The sequence below is a fragment of the Petaurus breviceps genome, unplaced genomic scaffold, assembly GCF_028583685.1.
Source record: "Petaurus breviceps papuanus isolate PSGF00001 unplaced genomic scaffold, PetGlider_PUasm1.0 173, whole genome shotgun sequence".
Classification (NCBI taxonomy): domain Eukaryota; kingdom Metazoa; phylum Chordata; class Mammalia; order Diprotodontia; family Petauridae; genus Petaurus; species Petaurus breviceps.
Genome location: NW_027185759.1, coordinates 7,883,890 through 7,904,126, shown reverse-complemented (window position 1 = coordinate 7,904,126; position 20,237 = coordinate 7,883,890). Strand labels below are relative to the sequence as shown.

General features: G+C 42.6%; 1 protein-coding gene across 15 annotated transcripts in view; it reads left to right on the top strand.

Annotated features, from left to right (window-relative positions):
• The window catches only part of LPP (LIM domain containing preferred translocation partner in lipoma), a 704,807-nt gene that overhangs the window by 672,572 nt on the left and 11,998 nt on the right, over positions 1 to 20,237 (top strand). For all 15 annotated transcript variants that reach the window (XM_069083318.1, XM_069083326.1, XM_069083316.1 and 12 more), the window contains 2 exons: positions 10,791 to 10,969; positions 19,708 to 19,828. In XM_069083318.1, coding sequence (XP_068939419.1) covers positions 10,791 to 10,969; positions 19,708 to 19,828 — 300 coding nt within the window. The remainder of the gene's footprint in view (positions 1 to 10,790; positions 10,970 to 19,707; positions 19,829 to 20,237) is intronic.

Below are 20,237 nucleotides of genomic sequence, written 5' to 3'. Positions count from 1 at the left end.
GTAAAAAACATCTGGATTTTAGGTGTCATCATCAATTATAATATGGAACACCCTGAACTCTCTGACTGACTTTTCCTTTGATACCTACTATATTAAATCTACATATTTCAAAGACTACCTAATCAAAGGATGAAATTGCTTTGTTTTTAGTGTCAGAAAAGGTTGCAGCTAAAATGCTATTTTAGGGAAACAGATGAAGTTCTCATCTGCCCAACACATTCTATTTCAGAATTTTTCTAGGTGCTGACATGGGTTCCACCCTTGAACTTCTTAGTGGAGACAGCAGCGGGGCTCAGGTCACAAAGTAGGCCTCCAGTACGGGCCCTCACATTTCCAGTTCTGTACTTTCTAAGTGTTGGATTTGCCTACCCTCAGTGGGAAGAGAATTAGAATGACAACATATACCTATTACTTTCTCCTGAAGTAATAGGCAGAACTGATTCTCATTTACTGATCTGCCCAAGAATTCAGCTAGCTGCTAGAGCTAGACCATCTGGCTTTTATTCTTGGCTCTTCATTAAAGACCTCAGGAGTTCTCCAGGGTCCCTATCTTCTGACCACTGGGCACTATTGCCTTAGTACCTTCTTCCCTAACTCTAGGAGCTAATCCTGTCAGTTTTCTTGGGCAAAGTTTTTACCACCTGACCTCTTCTGCAAAAATTCCTAGTGAATACTCTGACTTTGCTGAGAGTGAAGGTTTTATTTTGAAACAAGATCAGATTTAGTTCAGGCTTCCATTTTGCCAGCCTCAGGCAGCTTAGGGATGCTTTTCATGTCCTCATGTTGTATGGGATAATCACTTATGGCTGTTTAAGTTTGAGAAAGTAATTGGGGTTCACAGGAGTATTGAAAGAGTCACAGAGGGATGCTGGTTTGAGAACAATAGGGTATCTGGACATTTCTAGTCCTAGCTTACAAAGCTTGGCTGTCTTTGGTGATTCATTCACATGGCTTTGATTCTTATCAGAAATAAGCGGGTAAGGTCAGCCAGAGTATAAGCAGGAACCACTGTCCCTGTTGTGAATCTGTAAGGGACATCTTTGAAATTTGCTCTCCTTAGACATGGAATGTAGATCACAGAGGAGGTGATATGAAAATGTGTGTCCACAGTTCTGTAAATCATGCCGTTAGGGTATATTCTCAGCCATCGTGTGTCTGGAGAGATTGACAAAGAATGTGTGTAATGTTCTTGTCTTTCTAGAACTTCTTGTGACATTGCAAGGGATCTTCCTTTCTTTGCTCATCTACAAATTGGATGACACCAATAAGCTCATTGGTAAAATCCACTCTCATTCATTCTGGTAATCATTTCATTGTTGCCTGAAGAAGGCTCAAGATTGTTAGATTGTGATTTAAACATTTGATAAGTTATCTAAGGGCAAATGTTAAGTCCCAGGTATCATTCCTCTGGAAGCCACTATGTGCCTAGTCTCTCTGTCTTGACACTTGTATAGAGTACCAGCTTGCAAATTGTCTGTTTTCAGTTAAAGTCAAACCCAACTAGGAAAGGAACACTCATCTGTAGAAGATTCGGAAGCCTAATATGCATTTGCCCATAGCAGCCATAGGTAATTGTTAATCTGTTAGGGAATTCCATTGATTAGAAGCCCAGCATGATAAGAAAGAACCCCAGAGAATTCCGGAGTTTTGTCTTTAGTCGTACAGATAGTTACTTAAGCTCAGCCTAGTACTACAGCACAGGTCTTTGGCCGTCTAGTCTACAAACTGTTTCCAGTATCTCATGATCTTTTTAAGTTAAGGTCTTCTTTCAATTTCCCCATCCATGAGACCTAGTCATATTCAGTGATCTCTGTCATGGGGAGAAGTTTGGACTTGTCGTCTTTAGCCCAAGAGAACAGAAATAGGAGTGGTAGGTAGAAGATGCAAATCACGATCACCACCACCACCACCACTATCACCATCATATAAGGACAAACACCCTATCCTTGAGAGTTACCCCCAAGTAATCTAGATTGCCTTCGGAGGTGGTGAGCTCCCTGATCATTTGGGTTCTTCAAACTGTAGAAAAGCATTTCTGAGGCATGGGGTAGGGGTGGGGTTCCTCTTTCTGATATAGGTTGGGTCAAGCAGCCTCTGTGGTATGAGATTTGGGGATCTCCAATGTTTTTTCCTCCTAAAAGCTTCTCTGATTTTCATGGAAAAACAAAACAAAACACAATATTACAGTCTCAAAGGCCAACCAAGATCTTCTATCCAGTGAGAAGATGATTTGTTTTCATGTGAAACAAAGGAGGTTCTAGCCTGTGATTCAGTTTAGAGAGGTGAGCTTAGTGGAAACTTATTGCAGTTTCCCATGAGCCTACTTAGCCATACCTTCTGAGCTTTCATAGCCCTTCCCCATGCCCTCATTGCTGCAGCCAAGCAGGAACTTTCTTTGATGAGAGAAAGAGTTTCCTCTCCTTCCTCCTATCCACATAGCTTAGGAGTGGTTGGCACTGTGTATGGTGACTGCTTTCTTCTGTCAACAACCGCCACACTTTCTAGTAACATACACTCCTTTGCGTTTGGAAAGGTTTAAGAGAATTTCAAACAAAACCTGTGGAAAAATAAATTAATTATACTGCAAAGACCACAAATTCCATTAGGAGATTAAAAGAAACTGAACTTTACTGCTTTAGGACCTGGGCTAACTGAACATCATTGAATTAGGGATGCTTTGTTGCCTGTCTCTTCTTTAAGAACAAGATCCCAGGGAAGACTAATTTTGTAAAGAATGATATTTGTGACAGGGCAGAGGCAAGATGGTGGCATAGAAGCAGGAAAACTCTGTGAGCTCCCCCAAAACCACCTCAAATACTGATAAAATGTGGCTCTAAATACATTTTAGAGCTACAGAACCCACAAAGTGACAGAGAGAAACAAATCTCCTGCTGAAGGCAGCCTAGCAGGCCATCAGAAAGGGTCCATTGCAGCAGACTGGGAATCAAGCCCAGCCCCATTTGAGACCATGGTTTTAGCCCAAGGGCAGCCCCAATCTGAAGTTACAGTGGACTTCAGGAGAGTGGATCACCAGAAACTGAGGTGGTTTCCAGAATTATCAATCCATAAATACTAAAGGCAAAGTAAAAGGTCAGTGTGCACTTTGTAGGAACAGGGGGATTGAGGGCACCATCGGGCCTCTGCCCCCAGGGCAAGAAGGCAAGAAGCAGCAGAGCACTGCGGCCATGCAGCCACCTCCATGTGGCTGCTTCAGAGCTCCTGGCCTACAGATCACAGGGGGACCAAGCAACCATTCTGAAGGGAAATTGCTCTTGCTTTAAAATGCTTGGATCTGGATTGCTGCTTTCGGTGGAAGTCCTGGGGTGTGTGAGCAGGTGCCAGAGCCTGTGGAAGCTTCAGAGAGAGCACCCAGTTAATAGTTCCAGCAGCTGCAAAAACCCCAGTGATTTGGGACAAAGCTCTCCTCTCTGGAAGCAGAGTTCTACTGTGGCAAAAAGCTCAAAAGTCAACCAATTGAGTGGCAACATGAGCAAGCAAAGGAAGAAAAGCAAGAACAATAGTCAAATCTTAGATTCCTTTTTTTTGGGGGGACAAAAAGAATCAAAGCATGGAATGGGAGGAAGACAATGAATTCAGAAATCCTGCACCAAAATCTTCCAAGAAAAACATGAACTAGTTATAGGCCATGGAGGAGCTCAAGAAGGATTTTGAAAACCAAATAAGAAAAGTGGGGGAAAAATCGGGAAGAGAAATGAGAATGATGCAAGACAATAATGAAAAGAGCATCAACAACCTGACTGAAGAAAATACTTGAGAAAATAGACTAACTCAAATGGCAAAAGCGGCCCAAAAAGCCAATGAAGAGAAGAATGCCTTAAAAAGGCAAATTTTCCAGATGGAAAAAGAAACTCAAAAGCTTACTGAAGTGAATAATTCCTTCAGAATTAGATTGGAGCAAATGGAAGCTAATGACTTTATGAGAAATCAAGATACTATTAAACAGATCCAAACAAATGAAAAAATAGAAGGCAATGTGAAATAGTTCATTGGAGAAACCACTAACCTCGAAAAAAGATCCAGGAAAGATAATTTAAAAATTATTGGACTACTTGAAAGCCATGACCTAAAAAACAATCTAGAAATCATCCTTCAAGAAATTCTCAAGGAAAATTGTCCTGATATTTTAGAACCAGAGGGCAAAATAGAAATTGAAAGAATTCACTGATCACCTTTTGAAAAAGATTCCCAAAAGAAAACTCCTGGGAATATTATTGCCATGTTCTGGAATTCCCAGATCAAAGACAAAATATTATAAGCAGCCAAGAAGAAACAATTTGAACATTGTAGAAACACAATCAGGATAACACAAGATCTAGCAGCTTCTACATTAAGGGATAGAAGGCCTTGGGATATGATATTCGGGAGGTCAAAGAAGCTAGGATTAAAACCAAGAATCACCTACCCAGAAAAACTGAGTATAATGTTTCAGGGGGAAATATGGTCATTCAATGAAATAGAGGACTTTCAAGCATTCTTGATTTAAAAAAAACAGTTGAATAGAAAATTTGGCATTGAAATACAAGAAGCATGAGAAGGTAAACAGGGAAAAGAAATCATAAGGGACTTATCAAAGTTGAACTACTTACATTCATACATGGAAAAACAATAATTGTAACTTATGAAACTTTTCTCAGTATGAGAATAGTTGAAGGGAATAGAAACGTATACACACAGAGAAGGGAAAGAATTTAGAATTCAAAGTTTTAAAATCAAATATTTTATACACACACACATACACACACAATTTTTTTTAACTTTCACTGGGAAATATATAAAGATATACAGGCACTGGGTTATGGAATCCATCTTGCCCTACTGGAAAGTTGGAGAGGAATGGGGGAGGATATAGAGGAGAGCAGATAGGAGAAGGAGTTATTCAGTTTGATCACTCTTCTGGGGTGGTGAGTAGGGGAAAGACAGGGACAAAATATGTAACTCACAATTTTGTAGAAATAAATGTTGTAAACTAAGAATAAACATCAAATTAAAAAAAAAGAGGAATGGTATGTGTGCCTCAGAGCAAAGGAGGGTAATTTAGGCTAGTATTGATTATCCGCTATGCTAGCACGTACACAAACACAAACACACACACACACACACTCCTTTTTGCTTTGTGGTTTGTTTGCATATTTCTTATTCTTCAAAATAAAATTGCTTCAGTCCCAGTGTAAACAAAGACTTGGCAAGTAGCAGACTTTTGTAATCTCATGTGAATTTAGTGATATATGGCTTTACCAGTTCCCTTCTTATGTTAGGAACCATTATGCCAGAGGCTTAGGGGAAAATTGCATCAATAGGTAATTTTATCCACAAAACACGTACACATACAGCACAGCACACACACCTACACACTGCATAAGCATAACCCTTAAGTAGCAAGGGTACTAGGACAAAGGCTCTTTCAAAAATAACCTGAGATAATCAAATATCTCTGCCATAGGAGAGAAATCAAAGGACACTGAGCCCAATGCTCTTTTGGCACCTCTCTGATAGGTGTAGTTTCCTAATTCATCCCGACACCTAGTACTGAATTACTGACTCTCGGAGCTTGAAAGGACCTCCGAGGCTAGGTAGCCTAGCCCAAATCCAGACCAGAAATGTATCTACAATATCATCAAAGAAAAGCCTCATTCAGCATTTGTTTGAGAACCAAGAAAGACAAGTAATCTCCTACTTACAAAGGGAATGTATTCTATTCCTGGGTACCTCTCATTGCTAAGTTCAGATGGTTTTCGCAACTATAGCTTCTCTCTACTGATGGACATTCTCCCCTCTGGATCCTAACATGATAGATCCATGTAGATCTGTGATCCTGAGATCTTTGTGTATTGAATCATACATGAGGGACTTAAATGAGGTGATTCCTTTGCAAACCAATGCTCTTACAGTCTTGTTTCTTCATTTCTCTTGTGTTGATGGAAATAGTTGAAAAGAAGTCTTCTTCTATAGCATTGAGTAGTGACCTCTAAATATGCACCCTCTATGCATCAGGAATACATCCTTTCCTTGTGTGACTATTTCTTTCACAAGTGGAGTTCTTAACCTCTGTATAACTTAGTTGATCATCTTTGAGAGTGGGTGTGGTGTCTAACAATCTTCATTCTATGGCCAATGATAATGAGTTTCAGTAGACACATAGCTGGGTTTGCCTGCAGATGATGGAAACACATGGTCCTTCCATGGATAAGGTGATTGTTCCTCTCAGCTTTGAATTCCATTCCTTAGCTGAGCTGCATTGGCCAACAATGAGTACAAACCCATCCGACTGAATCTATCTGGGTGGGTTCAGATGATGTTTCATATCCATACACCGTAGACATTTTGAGATACTTTGTCATCCCCTCTGCCACTCCATATATCATTATCACCAGAGCCACCCATCCCAACAACAATCATATGCTCCCAAGTCTTCTCTTTTCAAGGTTAAATATTTCTACTTCTTCACACCTAACCTCAACTTCTTTTTTGATATTTTAGCTCAGGAACAAAATCCCAATGGAATCTATTAATTCTAGGGGGAAAAAGACATGTCAATTGGCTCAGTCTTTTTATTTTTAACATTCCCCACAATAAATCTCCTTTTATGTGTAGTTTATTTTATTAAAATGTAATGTCATTGAAGACAGGGAATGTCTCACTATATCTAGTCCCTGTGTCCCCTCTGTATCTAGCTCACTGTTTAGTACCTAGGAGAAGTCTTAATAAACATTTAAAAATGTATTCATACAGCCTTTCACCAGATTATACTTGAACCCTTTCCAGCGTGGTGAGACCTACCATGTTTCCCCGATAATAAGACACTGTCTTATTAAATTTTTTGGAAAGAAAAACACCAGAGGGCTTATTTTCAGGGGAGGGCTTATGTTGTCCTGCCTCAGCTTTCCTCCGCGGCACTGCTCTCAATGGCGCCAGCAAGCAAATCACTGGGGAAGAACAGGATGACGCACTCACTGCTGCAGCTCTGATTGGATGCAGCTCGGAGCGCGGCGTGCATTTCACGGGGAGGGGGAGTGACAGTGCATACGGAGGGTACCGTAATGTAGCGTGTAACGCAGGGGATCAACTTCACTACAGTAGCAATCTCAATAGGGCTTATTTTTGGGGGAGGGCTTATTTTAGAGGAATCTTACACAGTAAGGGGAGGGCTTATTTTTGGGATAGGTCTTATTATCGGGGAAACATGGTAACAGTACCTTTGTTTTACTATCATTGCCTTAAAAACTCAAAATCCCCTGAACGCTATGCTGAGGAATCAAAGGTATATTTCTATGCCACAGATTTGTTGGAGTGTGGAATTGTGTCATTATTCTGTCTGAAACATGTTAAAGCATTTTGTAGTTGACTCATGAAGACACCCCAGTCGACCCTTCCATTTACCTGGGTTTAACAATTTAATATAAAAGTAGGAAATTGGATATAACTGTATCACTTTGAAGCATTCAAAAAATTTTAATGTGGTTTCTTTATAATTACCTCCTGGTTTTTGTTAATGCTATAAAGATATGCTCATAGTTTTAAGAATTTATTCGATATTTCTTTTTTTAGTTTTTATTTTGTGCATTGTACAAGCTATTAATAGGTAATTTTTTGTTGATTCTCTAGAGTTTTCTAAAGAAAGTATCATGTGATTTGGAAATGGGGATAATGATTTTTTATCCACGTCACTGAGGCCTAAACCTTTAATTTCTTCCCCCTTTCTTATAAATATGGATCTTTATTCTAAAATTCTATTAAATGATAATAAAGATTAAGGAGGAGAAACCCTGCTTTATTCTGATACTTACTGAGAAATGCCAAAGGACTTTAGACACATTATCTCATTTGAGCCTCACAACCCTAGGAGTTAGGTTTATAATATATTATCTCCTTCTGACAAATAAAGACACTGAGGTTTGAAAGATTAAGTGGTTTGGTCTGGAAAAAGTGATAACATTTTTGTCAGTACTATTACTGCTTATTCAAAAGGTTTCCCATACAGCTAATAATCAAGAGAGGCAGGATTAGAACCCATGTTTTCTCAACAGTAAATCCAGAACTCTATCCATTGTTCCATACTGCCTTTTTTGAAGGATTAACCCATTGTTCTCTACCCATCACTCTCAGGAAGCTTGAATTCTTGGTTTAGCTTTGAGCTGACAGTTCAACCTACTTCTACAGTGTTTTCCCATTTTAAAAAGGAGCTATGGACTGAACATAACATCCATTTGAGCTTCAGGAAATGAAAAATTTAACATTTCCAGCTGGCAAAGATCGATTCATTTCACATTAGACTCTTTGGGAGCGTTTCATGCATATGCTCCCTGACACTTGTTAAAAAAAAAAAATCTTCAGTTCTGGAGAGAGATTCTGCCTGAGGCATCCAATAATCTTAATTTCTTTATCATCCGTACATTGGAGCAAATGTTTGTACATTACCTGTGTGGTTTATTTTTTATTCAAAAGATGGTTCAGGAGTTCTTGCTGTGAAACCAGGCTATTAATTATGCCAGCCCAAAGGGGAGCACAGGCCCCACCAGATTGTGTGTATCTCTGGTTCAGAAGCAGGAGGATCTGAGAATTGGTACACAGATTTTTTTAGTTAGAAACCTTTTCTGTTTCTGTATGACCAAAGTTTAATATTTTCATCTCAAACATTATTATTGGACATTGCCCCAATTATTCTGTGGTTGCCTGTTAAATTCCCTTCATTGTCTCTCCCTGGAATCTCCAATGCCTTGAACATGGCTGCTCAGGTGTTTGGAGGGGCTTCTACATGTATCCTGTCAGCTTTACAGCCATTACTTTTCCTCCTGTGCACTTGAATTAAGTGTCTCCTTCTTCCTCACATCACCTTTTGCCACAAAATCAAATCTATTCTTTGAGGAAATCAGTTTTATCAACATGCGTTTAAGTCACTGTTGTGCACTAGGCATTGGGTTAGGCACTGGGTATACAAAACCCCAAATGAACCAGAATGAAACTGCCCTCATGGAGTTTATGTTTTATCAGAGGAAACACCACATAAATACCTGATTCTGTAGATGCAGAGAAGCCCGGGACTGTCAGGAAAGGCCTCGTAGAGAGTAGCAGCTGAGGTGACTTTGATGGAAAATTAGGGATTTTAAGCAGTGGATGCTGCACATTGTTCTTTCTCAAAGCCTTGGAAAGGGCATAAAATGATTCCTAGATTAGACTGTGTTAGAACTTGGAGTAAATGGAGAGATAATCTTTTCCAATCCCCTCAAACAAATGAGACCCAAAGAATTAGTGACTTACCCAAGGCTACACCACGAAAAAGCGTTGTTCTTGACTTTGGCTGCAAGCCTTCTGTTGCTTGGTCACGTGATCTTTTCAGGCTGGTCCGAAGGACAGCATGGGATGCTGGTCTGTGGGCCTAGAAGAGCTGACTTCCCATCCCTTCACAGATACCATCTTTTTTCCCTGAACGAGTCTTGTACGTTCATAGGTTATCTGGGCTTAGTTTTCTGACCTAAAAAATGAAAGGATGGAAGCCAGTTGTCTCCAAGGTCTTGTTCAATTACAATGTAGGTTCCTCTAGTCAGAACATCCTTCAAAACAATGCCATAGAAGTTCCTGGTATCATACATTAGCCCCTTTAGTTTTTGCATTTTGAAATGTTTGTGTTTCTTGGAGATTATGTAAAAAATAAAGTATTTTGAGGGTAAAAAGAATGATAAGGATCAGAGATCAGAGAAGCTTCATTTAGGAAGTAGCAGCTTATCTGAGCATTGAAAGCTAGATCCTATGACTTCAGAATAGTAAAGATCAGTAAGAAGAACAATCCTGGCAGGGGGTAAAGTTTATCCAAAGGATGGTAGGTGGGGCATGAATTGCTCAAACCTGGGAGCAGCTTTTCGGGCACTTTGGCTGGAATCACTTCCAAAAAGGGGGAAAAAACCAAATCTGGTAGCTTCCATGCTTGGGTTCCAATGAGAACTTTTGGAAGCAGTAACCAATATACCTCGGTGTTTATTTCTGATGCTACTTTACACTGTCTTCACCACCAATGGCTGCAGCTAAGTCATGGTGTGAGTCTCCTTCCTGCAGCACTTGTGTGCTCTGGGTGAGGCTGTTGCACGTGGAAAGGCAGCTGCTCCATCTCTGCTTCCTCCCATTCCCACTTCTATGTCTGCCTCCTCCTACCCTGTCCTCAGACCCTGACAGCACCAGAAATATGGGCCCTGTTCCTCTTCATGGTTACAGAGTCCAGTTGTCATAATGTATAAAGAGTGACTTCTGAATTAGAGAGATCTGAGTCTGAAGACCTGCAGGCTGTGTGACCCTGGAAAGCTCCCTCAGGTTCTGGGTGGCCAGTAAGACACTGAACTAACTGCACTGGCTGAGGATCTTTAGGCCCATAGATACAGTCAACAGAAGACCTGGCCTCTAGGCAGCACTTTCAAGTTTGTCAGATATTTTATCATCCCTTTTGAGCTTTACACCAACCCTGCAAACTCAGTGCTCGTGGCATTATCACTCCCATTGCACAGAAGAGGAAATTGAGGCTCAGGGACAAGTAGCTTGTCTAGGATCATCCAACTAAGTGAGAGTCAGAAGTGGGTGTTAACCCAGCCAGATCCAGTGCCTAGTTCACTCTGCCATGTTGGGTCTTCATGGTGTGGAGTTGGATTAGATGCAGTCCCTGTCAGTAACACCTTTCAGAATGCCCTCTAGAACGACATAGGGAAAATGGGGGCATAAGTCCCTCAGGGAGCCCAAAGCCAGCAGTGACTCTGGCTAAGCCAGCTGTGATTTTTGTTCCTCTACAGAACACCCTGGAGCGATGTAATGTGTGTGCCAAGCCCATCATGGAGCGGATCCTGCGTGCCACCGGGAAGGCATACCATCCTCACTGTTTCACCTGCGTCATGTGTCGCCGCAGCTTGGATGGGATCCCGTTCACCGTGGATGCCAGTGGCCACATCCACTGCATTGAGGATTTCCACAAGTAAGATTTCCCCTGTGGGCTTGCCCTTCTTCCTCCTGCTGTCCTCCCTTCCCTAGGGATCCTACCTGCCTTCTACTCCTAGAGCAGAGGGAGGCTTTGCCGTAGGCAATTAGAGGACAGAGATGGCCACCATGAAGAGCATCATGGGACAGAAGGCTGAAGAACTCTCATAGCGCCCTTTATTCAAAGCTACTCAAACACACAGTGTTTCAGTAATTCAAGTGTCAAACCATTAATGATGATTTTTGAGCACCTACTATGTGCCAGGCCCTGTACTAGGGATTGGGGACACACATAGAAAAGCAGAAACCATCCCTATTTACAGAGTGTGTATATGTGCGTCCCTGCGTGTGTGTTACACACATACACACAGTAGTTAAAATAACTTAGTGTGGGAGGGAGGGCCCTTGCACAAGGACTATATTCCCTATGAATAGGAAATACACAGAAATATGCCATCCCATGATATCCATTGGGAGCTTACTCTGCCTCCAGGAGAGCAAATGTCAGCCCCTCCACATTGTTCAGTAGCATCCAAGAGACAGACAGTTACTCAAGTTCATTGAGCTGATGTCAGAGGTGGAACTTGAACTGAGATCTTCCTGAAACTTTACTCACCACCACCATCCACCAGAAAGAGAGCCACGGAGACAGAAAGCCAGAGAGTCAGACAGAGAGAGAGAGAGACGGAGACATGAAGAGAGCCAGAGAGCCAGAAAGAGAGAGGCAGAGATACAGAGAAAGAGACGCAGAGAGATCCCCTTGAGACCAGCCTTCTGAATGAACAATGTCCAAACCTAATTGAGGCACACACAGTCTGTTCCCGGGTGGGTTCAAAGGCGTTTTGCACTTGGGATTCCACACTAGAATATTTGGTTCACAGGCACAACCCCCAGGGACCTCAGTAGTGTTTCCTGGGTGCCTCCTCTAAAGCAGAAAAGGAGGGCTTTTGTGGGGACATAAATTCACATATTTTAAGTTTTGATCTGAAAGCTGAAAATGCCAGATTCTAATGGGGAACATTCCCATTTTTGGTCATGAGTTTCAATGAGAGCAGTGGGCTTCAGGTTCTAGGGAAAGACTGGAAACACTGTTGATCTGAAGCTTGGAAGGACCTTTGAGATCATGAAATGTGGCCAGGAACAAGTGTTTAATGCGGAGATGAAATAATTAAAAAGGGACTTCATGGTTTTCTGGAAGCATTTCTGATGACAGCATCACCGATGTAGCCCTTGAAGGGGCAGCTTATTCTTTCTAGTCTAGCTCATTTTACAGAAGCCTAGGGATTATGGGGGAACTATCCAAGATCACACAGAAAGATATCAGAGGCAGGATTTGAAATGACTGGTGATCAAGATTGTGTTTTGCAAGATGGATTAAATTGACTCAGTTCCTCTGCACAGGACAGAACTAGGAACAATTAATGACAGAGAAGAAAAGATGAAGAGAGGAGATGAGGAAGAAGATGGGAGGAGGAAAAGAGAAAATAAGATCATTAGGAACCACAGTGCTAAGTTCTGGGGTTACAAATAGGAAGGCAGACAGACAGTCCCTGCCCTCAATAGAGGGCAGAGGGCATCAAGAGAGGAGCTCAAAAAGGGGAAGGGGAAAGTGATGGAGTCCTGAGGGAAGTGAGGCATGGCTGGAGCCCCTGTTCCAAGCAGGCAAACCACCAATCAGGAAAGTGGGGATTTAGCCCCCCCACCTAGTGAAAGATTTATCCAGTAGTAGCACAGACTGCATCTGGAGCTAGTGAGTTCTCTCTCATGAGTTTTTACGCAAATGCTTGAATGGAGAAGCACTAATCAGACATATTGTGACAGAGATTCTTACTCAGGTAAGAACTGAACTTGCTTCTCTCATGAGGTCTGAGGTCCCTTGCTCTGAAGACATATTAGCATCCCATAAACACGCTCCCCTTCATTTTGCAGAAAAGAAAAGTCAGGGCACAAAGGTTAAAAGAGGAGCCTGAGGTCATGCAGACCATGAATGCCAGAGAGGTTCAAATCCAGCTTTCCCCTTTCAGAGTCATCTGCAATTTTTACTCGGTTTCCCAAGAAAGATTCCCAAAGAGCTGAGTATGCCAGAGGTGACCTCCTTGGTGCTGTGTAGGTCTAGACCTGCACTCTTGATGACACATTCACCCGAGCAGCTCCATTGGCAAACAAGGAATCTGTCCCACTGGTCACCATGTTTCCCAAACAGATTTCTGTCCAGAAGCCCCAGCAGAGTTCGCAGTTCAAGGTGGTTGAGCCCCTGGAGCTGAAGGAATTCTCAATCATCAGAAAAGGAAGGGCTCCCTTTTAAAGGGCAGTCAGAGAGCCAGAGCATAAATTATATTTCAAGATATTGATATTTTTGGCTTGTTATTGCATGTACGTGCATGGACACACACACACACACACAGACACACACACACACACACCCAACTTGAATTTGTTTCAGGGAAGTTGCAGTCCACCTCTGGAGTCTGTTCTCTCTCTCGACTTCACTCCTTTCCCAGACTTACCCTAATCCAAGAAAGACAGATAGATCTAATCAGAGCACAAATGTTTCTGTTGCTTGAATAGACATATATTACACCCCTCAATTAAAACAGGAAATCAATACTGACAAATGTAGGTTGATGTCTGACACATTTATCTTTCATTTCTAAGGGCGGGGAAACATAATTAGAGACTTGTGACTAGTGACATAAGTGTGTAAGTCTGTGAGTGCCAAGATTGACTTGAGAAACAACCAAGGAAAGCATCCAAGGCCCCAAACTGTGCCCTGCCCCCATCCTGACCATTACCAGCTCAGTGTCCTGTTCAAGCATGACTCCATCATAGGTTCCGTGCTACCACCGCTACAGGGCCTGGCCAAGGGACTGGGGGCAGCTTGTGTCGTATAGCTTCTCCAAAAGCCAGAGAATTCCGTATGGGAACCCTGCCAAATGCTCTAACATAATGAGAGCAAAAGACTGCCCTCCCCTCCAGCCCTGGTTAAATGAGAATGATGGGATGGCGGAGTGAGGAGGGACCTTGGCAGTCATCTTCTCTAACTGCCTCCTTCCTCCAGATGAGACCCCAGAGAAGGGAGGGGCCTTCCCACCAAGGTGGAGCCTCTGAGGGCAGAGCTGATTGCCCTTTTGTCTGGAGCTCTCCCCAGCCCTTGAACAACTCCAGGCACAGAGAAGAGCTTCAATGAGTGATTGTGGGAGCGGCTGTGCAGGAGCACTTTCTAGGGCATCTGTCTCTTCTAGGTTGGTGCCATGATATTGGTGAGGAAAGCTGCCTGAACCTCTCTGCTCTCTTCCAGATGGAGATGCACATGGAAAGGGGCCTGCCTTTTCCCCTTCCCCTGCCTCCTCACTACAGATGGGGTTCTGGGCCCTCTTTGGCACCCCTTTGGGCCCTCTGGCCAAACTTGGCATGTTTTCTATGTTATATCAGTCAGTCAGTCAATAAACATTAGCTAAGTGCTTGCTATGTGCCAGGGGCTATATTAAGTGGTGAGAACACAGAAAAACAAAACACAGTCCCTGCCCTCAAGAAGCTCACAGTCAAAGGAGGCAGACATTCTACAAACAACTGGACACCAGGAAGGCATAGGCCGACTAAATGGGGAAGAGCAGCAGAGACAAGGCACTAGCGTTAGGAGGGGAGGGGAGGCTTCCTGTAGAAAGGAGGAGTTCAGCTGGGACCAGAAGGAATCCAGGAGGGACAGATGGGGAGGGAGAATCCTCCAGGCCTGGGAACAGCCAGAGAAAACTCCCCAAGCCAAGGGGAGTGAGCAGACAAGTGACCCCGAATCACAGAGCATGGGGGGACTAGAAGGTGTACAATGAGAAGAGCAGTGGGGGATCGAGGCTGGGAAGGACTTTGAACAGCAAATGGAAGGTTTTCTATTTGCGTTTGGAGATGCTAGGGAGCCAGTGAAGTTTATTGAGTAGGGGGCAGACAAGATCAGACCTGTACTTTAGGAAAACCCCTTTGGTGGCTGCACAGAGGATGGCTTGGAGTGGGGAGAGACTTACGTCAGGGGGACCAACTAGCGGCTATTGCCATAAGCCAGGTCTGAGGTGAAGGTGCCCTACACCAGGGCAGAAATCTCAGAGGAAAGAAGGGAGATTATTTGAGAGATGTTACCAAGGTCAAATTTGTCCTTTGGGTACCTGCTATGGGAGTGATTGAGGACTCAAGGGGGATGCCTGTGTTGTAAGTCTTGGGCAATGGGAAGAGGTGGTGTTCTCGCCAGTGATAAGGAAGTTTGAAAGGGGCGCGTGCTTGAGGGAAGGGACAGGAAGTAAATAAGCACTGATCTAATCCTTACTATATGCTGGGCACTCTGCTAAGCACTTTACAAATATTATCTGATTTGATCCTTATAACAGCCCTGTTACTTAGTGTTGTTATACCCATTTTACAGGTGAGGAAAGTGAGGCAAGCAGAGGTTAAATGATTTGCACAGGGCCCCACAACCAGTGAGTATCTCAGACTGGATTTCAACTGTACCACCTAGGTACCTCCGTTTGGGGGGAAATAGAATGTATTTGTGGGAAAGATACTGACTTCAGTGTTTAGAGTTCATGAACACTTTCTAATCTTATCTTTAAATGGGTCTGACAGGGGGCCTTCCCTTGGGGAACCTTTCTCTCTTCATTATACATTTTCTTTCTGGGTTCTTGTCTTGGCTTCTCCTTCCAGTGATTTTCCTTAGCTGGATTTAACCTTACCAACTCTGACTGTCCATTATCTTTCCTTTGGTGACTTCAAGGATTTCTCTCTCCCTCTCCCCCCCCCCCCCCTCGCTCTCGCTCTCATGCTCTCTCTCGCTCTCATGCTCTCTCTCTCACACACACACATACTCACACACACACACACACACACACACACACACACAAACACTTTTCCTCCCTCAACATTGTCTGTTCAAACATAATGTCCGAGGCAAACCCTCAAACCTGCAGAGATGTCTCGGACATCTCCTGCAATGGAAGCAGTTACGACATTAGTTAGATGACCAAGGTTGGACTAAGTGCTCTCCTTGTGTGACCCAGGCTGAGTGAATTCCTTTTGTGGGCCTTGGCTTCCCTATTTACAAAATGAGGCAACTGGACTAGATGGCCTCTGAGTTTCCTGTGAGCCCCAGGATTCCCTTGTCAAACATGCCAGAGCCCAGGTAAGGCAATGGTCCACTCTGGAGCTCTGTTTCTTCCTGTATAAAATGAAGAAATTGTAGTAAGTGAATTTCAGGCTCCATTCAAGCTATAAATCTATCATTCTAAAACCCCATTTTTTTTAAAGTTTAATGCATTTGTATCCATGAAATATCACCACAGTTTTTCTGAGAATAGTGACCTCTAACATATTAAAATAACAAGAAGTGAATTTCTAGGTGGATAGATTTATTTCAGGAGTATTAATGGAAGAATATGATTGAGTCATATTAAGCTCCTACTATGTGCTGAGGACTGGAGACATAAAGACAAAAAATGTTTCTATCTTCAAGGAAATGACATTCTCCTGAGGGAGGGAGAGGTATCTTGCACACATATATGGAACATGGAAGATGGAGGATGGATAGATCAAAGGTTTCCCTAAAATCAAATGAGGTCATATTTCTAAATCACTTCTCACAGTGCCTGGCACATGATAGGTGCTTACTCCATGATATGGTCCCTGAATTGAGTTGTAAAGGGACTGGAGGCTTCCTTACCATTTGTCTAGTGTATCAGAGTGGGGATTTTTTCCAAGTTTGGCTTGTACTAGAGAACCCCTGAGTTTGAATTGTTGGAGACCAAGGAAAGCAGGCAGTGAATTTCAGACACGTAGATCACCTTGTGAAAACAAAGGCGACAGAAGATTGAATGCTGAGTTCTGGGCAGAGCAAGTAGGCATTTAACTGGCACACACAGGGCGTGAAGGGGAGTAATGCAAAGTATGTTTGCAAACAGAAAGTGGAACAGGATTTCTGAGGGCTTTAAATGCCAGGCTGATGAGGAAGCATTTTTCCCCTAGAGATAGTCCAAAGCCATGGGAGATTTTGGAGTAGGGAAGTACTATGGTCACGACTGATCTGTCAGAAGATTCCTATGGGGAAAGAGAGGATGAAGGGAGACCAATGAGCAGCTTACTTCACAAGACCACAGAAGAAGTGGTATATATCTGAATTAGGGCATTGGCCACATGAAACTGTAAAAGACAAATGGAAGACATAGGGTCATGAGTGCGGAACAATTTGTTCCTCTAGGAAGTATATGAACTTCTTACATTCATCCTGCATTTTCACGATTCTCACAAGTCCTGAATTTGTAGCACAGGCTTATATGGCTTCTTTTTAAGGCATCGATTGATCACTCCTGATGCCACTGTTCATGGTAGACTTCAGCACTACAGATGCCTTGTGTGTACTGCCAAACACATTCATGTGTGTGTATGTTTATATACTGTATGTGAAAGTGCTTTGAAAACGATTCATTGCGGTGCAAATGGAAGATGCCAGTGTGATTCTCAGTCTCTCTCCATCCATATTTTCAATCCTACTGATCCTGGGATATTTACTGGAAAGCTGGAGAGCTGAGTCTTAAGTTTTCCTGGCATTTTTTGATCTCTTTAGTTCTCTTCCATGTCTGGAAGAAGCCAAGAGTCATTCCCACCTGACTCAGTTCTCACTTGCCATACAGGACTTGCATAATTTCTGAAAGGAAAAGGGCTTTCTCCCTTATCTTTATTTTATTTTTTTTCAATAATGTAAACCTCCTCATTAAGGTTTGCAAGCTGGTGAAAAATAACCCATCAACTCAGGAGCAGTAGAAAAAGCACAAGCATATTACACCCCCCTGATTGTACTTATGTTCCATAATAAATACCAACAGCTTTTCCTCTTCAGTTTTTCAAGAGGCAAATTATCAGTTTGGAAATAAGATCAACACATCTAGCATCTAGGAGAGCCTGGAGTATGGTCATGAGGCAAAAATATGCTTGTTCATGGTTTCCTGTGTGACATTAGACCAGTTACTCAAGTCTCTGTGCATCTATTGCTGGGAGTTGAGAAATCTGGGGCAATAGTCATTGTGGTGGAGTGGGATGGTGGGAGGAGGCAGAGTCATACTTCCCATGGGTGTTCTTCAGTAAGACCCAAGAACATGAAGAACCAAGGAGCCAACCAAAAGGGAGCCCTAGTGGGTGGTGGCAAGAATGGATATTTTCTCATCCCACAGAAACATCCTGGTACTTGGTGATGTATCCTAACTAATTAGTAATTCAATTCAACAATTAGGGATTCAACAACTATTAAAGTACCACTGCAGTGCAGATACAGAGACAAAGATGAAATGGCCCCTGACCTCAAGGAGATCATATTCTGCTTCAGAGGAAATAGCATGTGCACCAATAAGTCAACACACATTTTATACAGATAAATTCCAAGGAGCCCAGACAGGTTGGAGGAGTGCACTGAGGACCAGAGAGAGCAAGAATGGTGCTGAGGTCTGTCAATACTTGAGATGAATCTTGATGGGGGTGTTTGAATCAAAGGTAAAAGTGAAGAAAATATTTCAGGCATTGGAAAATGACTTATGCAAAGGCTTGGAGGTCAAAAATGGAGTGGGTTTTCATTGGAAACAGAAATACATTTATTTGCTTGGTCCCTAGGATTCATGAGGAAGGAAAGGGGAGATTGCATCCAGGTTTTAAATATCTCTAAACATCAAAAATACATTTTTGAAAAAAAATAATTTCTAGAGGCAAAATGGAACCACTGATACTTTGAGCATAGGGGTAGCATGACCAGAGGTATGCTTCAGGAATACCAACTTGTCCCTTATAATGAAGAATATCTAGAAGCAGAGAAACTTAACAGGAGGCTCTTCTAAGAATCCAGGAGAGAGATTCTGAACTAGGTGGTGGATATGAAGTGAGAGAAGGTCATGGAAGGGAGATGCATGGTAGAGATAGTATCAACAGGACTTACCAGCTGTAGACTAATGGCTACCATTTGTGTAGTGCCTTGAGGATCGAAGAAGGCTTTTTGTACATTCTCATTGCTCCTCGCAACACAGGAAGGACCCTTTGGCCTTTAACCCCATAGATGATCCAAACTATTAGGTTGGCTAATGTATTTCAGCATCGATACCAATTGATAGTCACATTCTCATGGCTGCTCTGCCTTGAGTAGGGAAAGGAGATCACGGATCTTTGATGAATAATACACAGACTTCTTGCCTGACTCCCTGGAGAATCAGATAATCACCAAGTTTTGCAGTTGGAAGAGACCCCGTTTGCCATCATTTGGATTAGTATTTTAGTCCAGCACACTATTTCCAAAAGTTTTTGTTAGAATGTAAAAATCTAACATGAAGGCAGAAGCACCTGAGGACAGGATAGACAACATTTTTCATCCTTACCTTGCACAGGGTTTTGCACATAACTGTCATTAGGTTTTGCAGTTATATCCAATCCTTTGTGACCCCTCCAGGATTTTGGTTTCGTTTGGTTTGACAAAGATACTAGAGTGGTTTGTCAATTCCTTCTCTTCTTGCGTATCATAGAATCCAACAAATCATCGTTATATTGAATTGAACATTATTGAGACTAGGTTCTTCATACTGGAAGATGATCAAATCTGAATGGTCTTATGAACAATAAGCAGGCTTCAGATATGTATCAAATGCTTTCCCTCCATTCTTCTTTGCCTCTTCCCTAGAGCTCGCTAGGCAAAACCTCTAATGAGACCCACTTTCTTATTTTTTCCAGAAAATTTGCCCCTCGATGCTCTGTGTGCAAGGAGCCAATCATGCCTGCCCCAGGCCAGGAGGAAACTGTCCGTATCGTAGCCTTGGATCGAGATTTCCATGTTCAGTGCTACCGATGTGAGGTTTGTAGTCTAACCATGCCACAAGAGCCTAAGTTCCACGAGGGCGACAACTTCAAAGTTAAAATACATGACTCTACGAGCCCTTAGTTCTGCCTCCAATGGTCCAGCTGCCCTCAGCAAGTCTAGTTTTCGCAGGCAAGACTTTGGAGGTGGGGTCGGGGCGAGGATGAGACTAGTAGTGCCAAGTCACAGAGATGTATTGACTAGGCAAAGGAGGCAGATTTGTGACAGAGTGAGGAAACTGTTGGAATTGGAGTCAGGAAGACTCGAATTGAAATCTTGCTTCCGAAACTTACTGTGAGACACCAAGAAACTATTACATTCTCTCTTAGCTTCAGTTTCCTTATCTGTAAAATGGGGACAATAGCCTCTAGTTCACACAGTTGTGAGGATCAAGTGAGATAACATA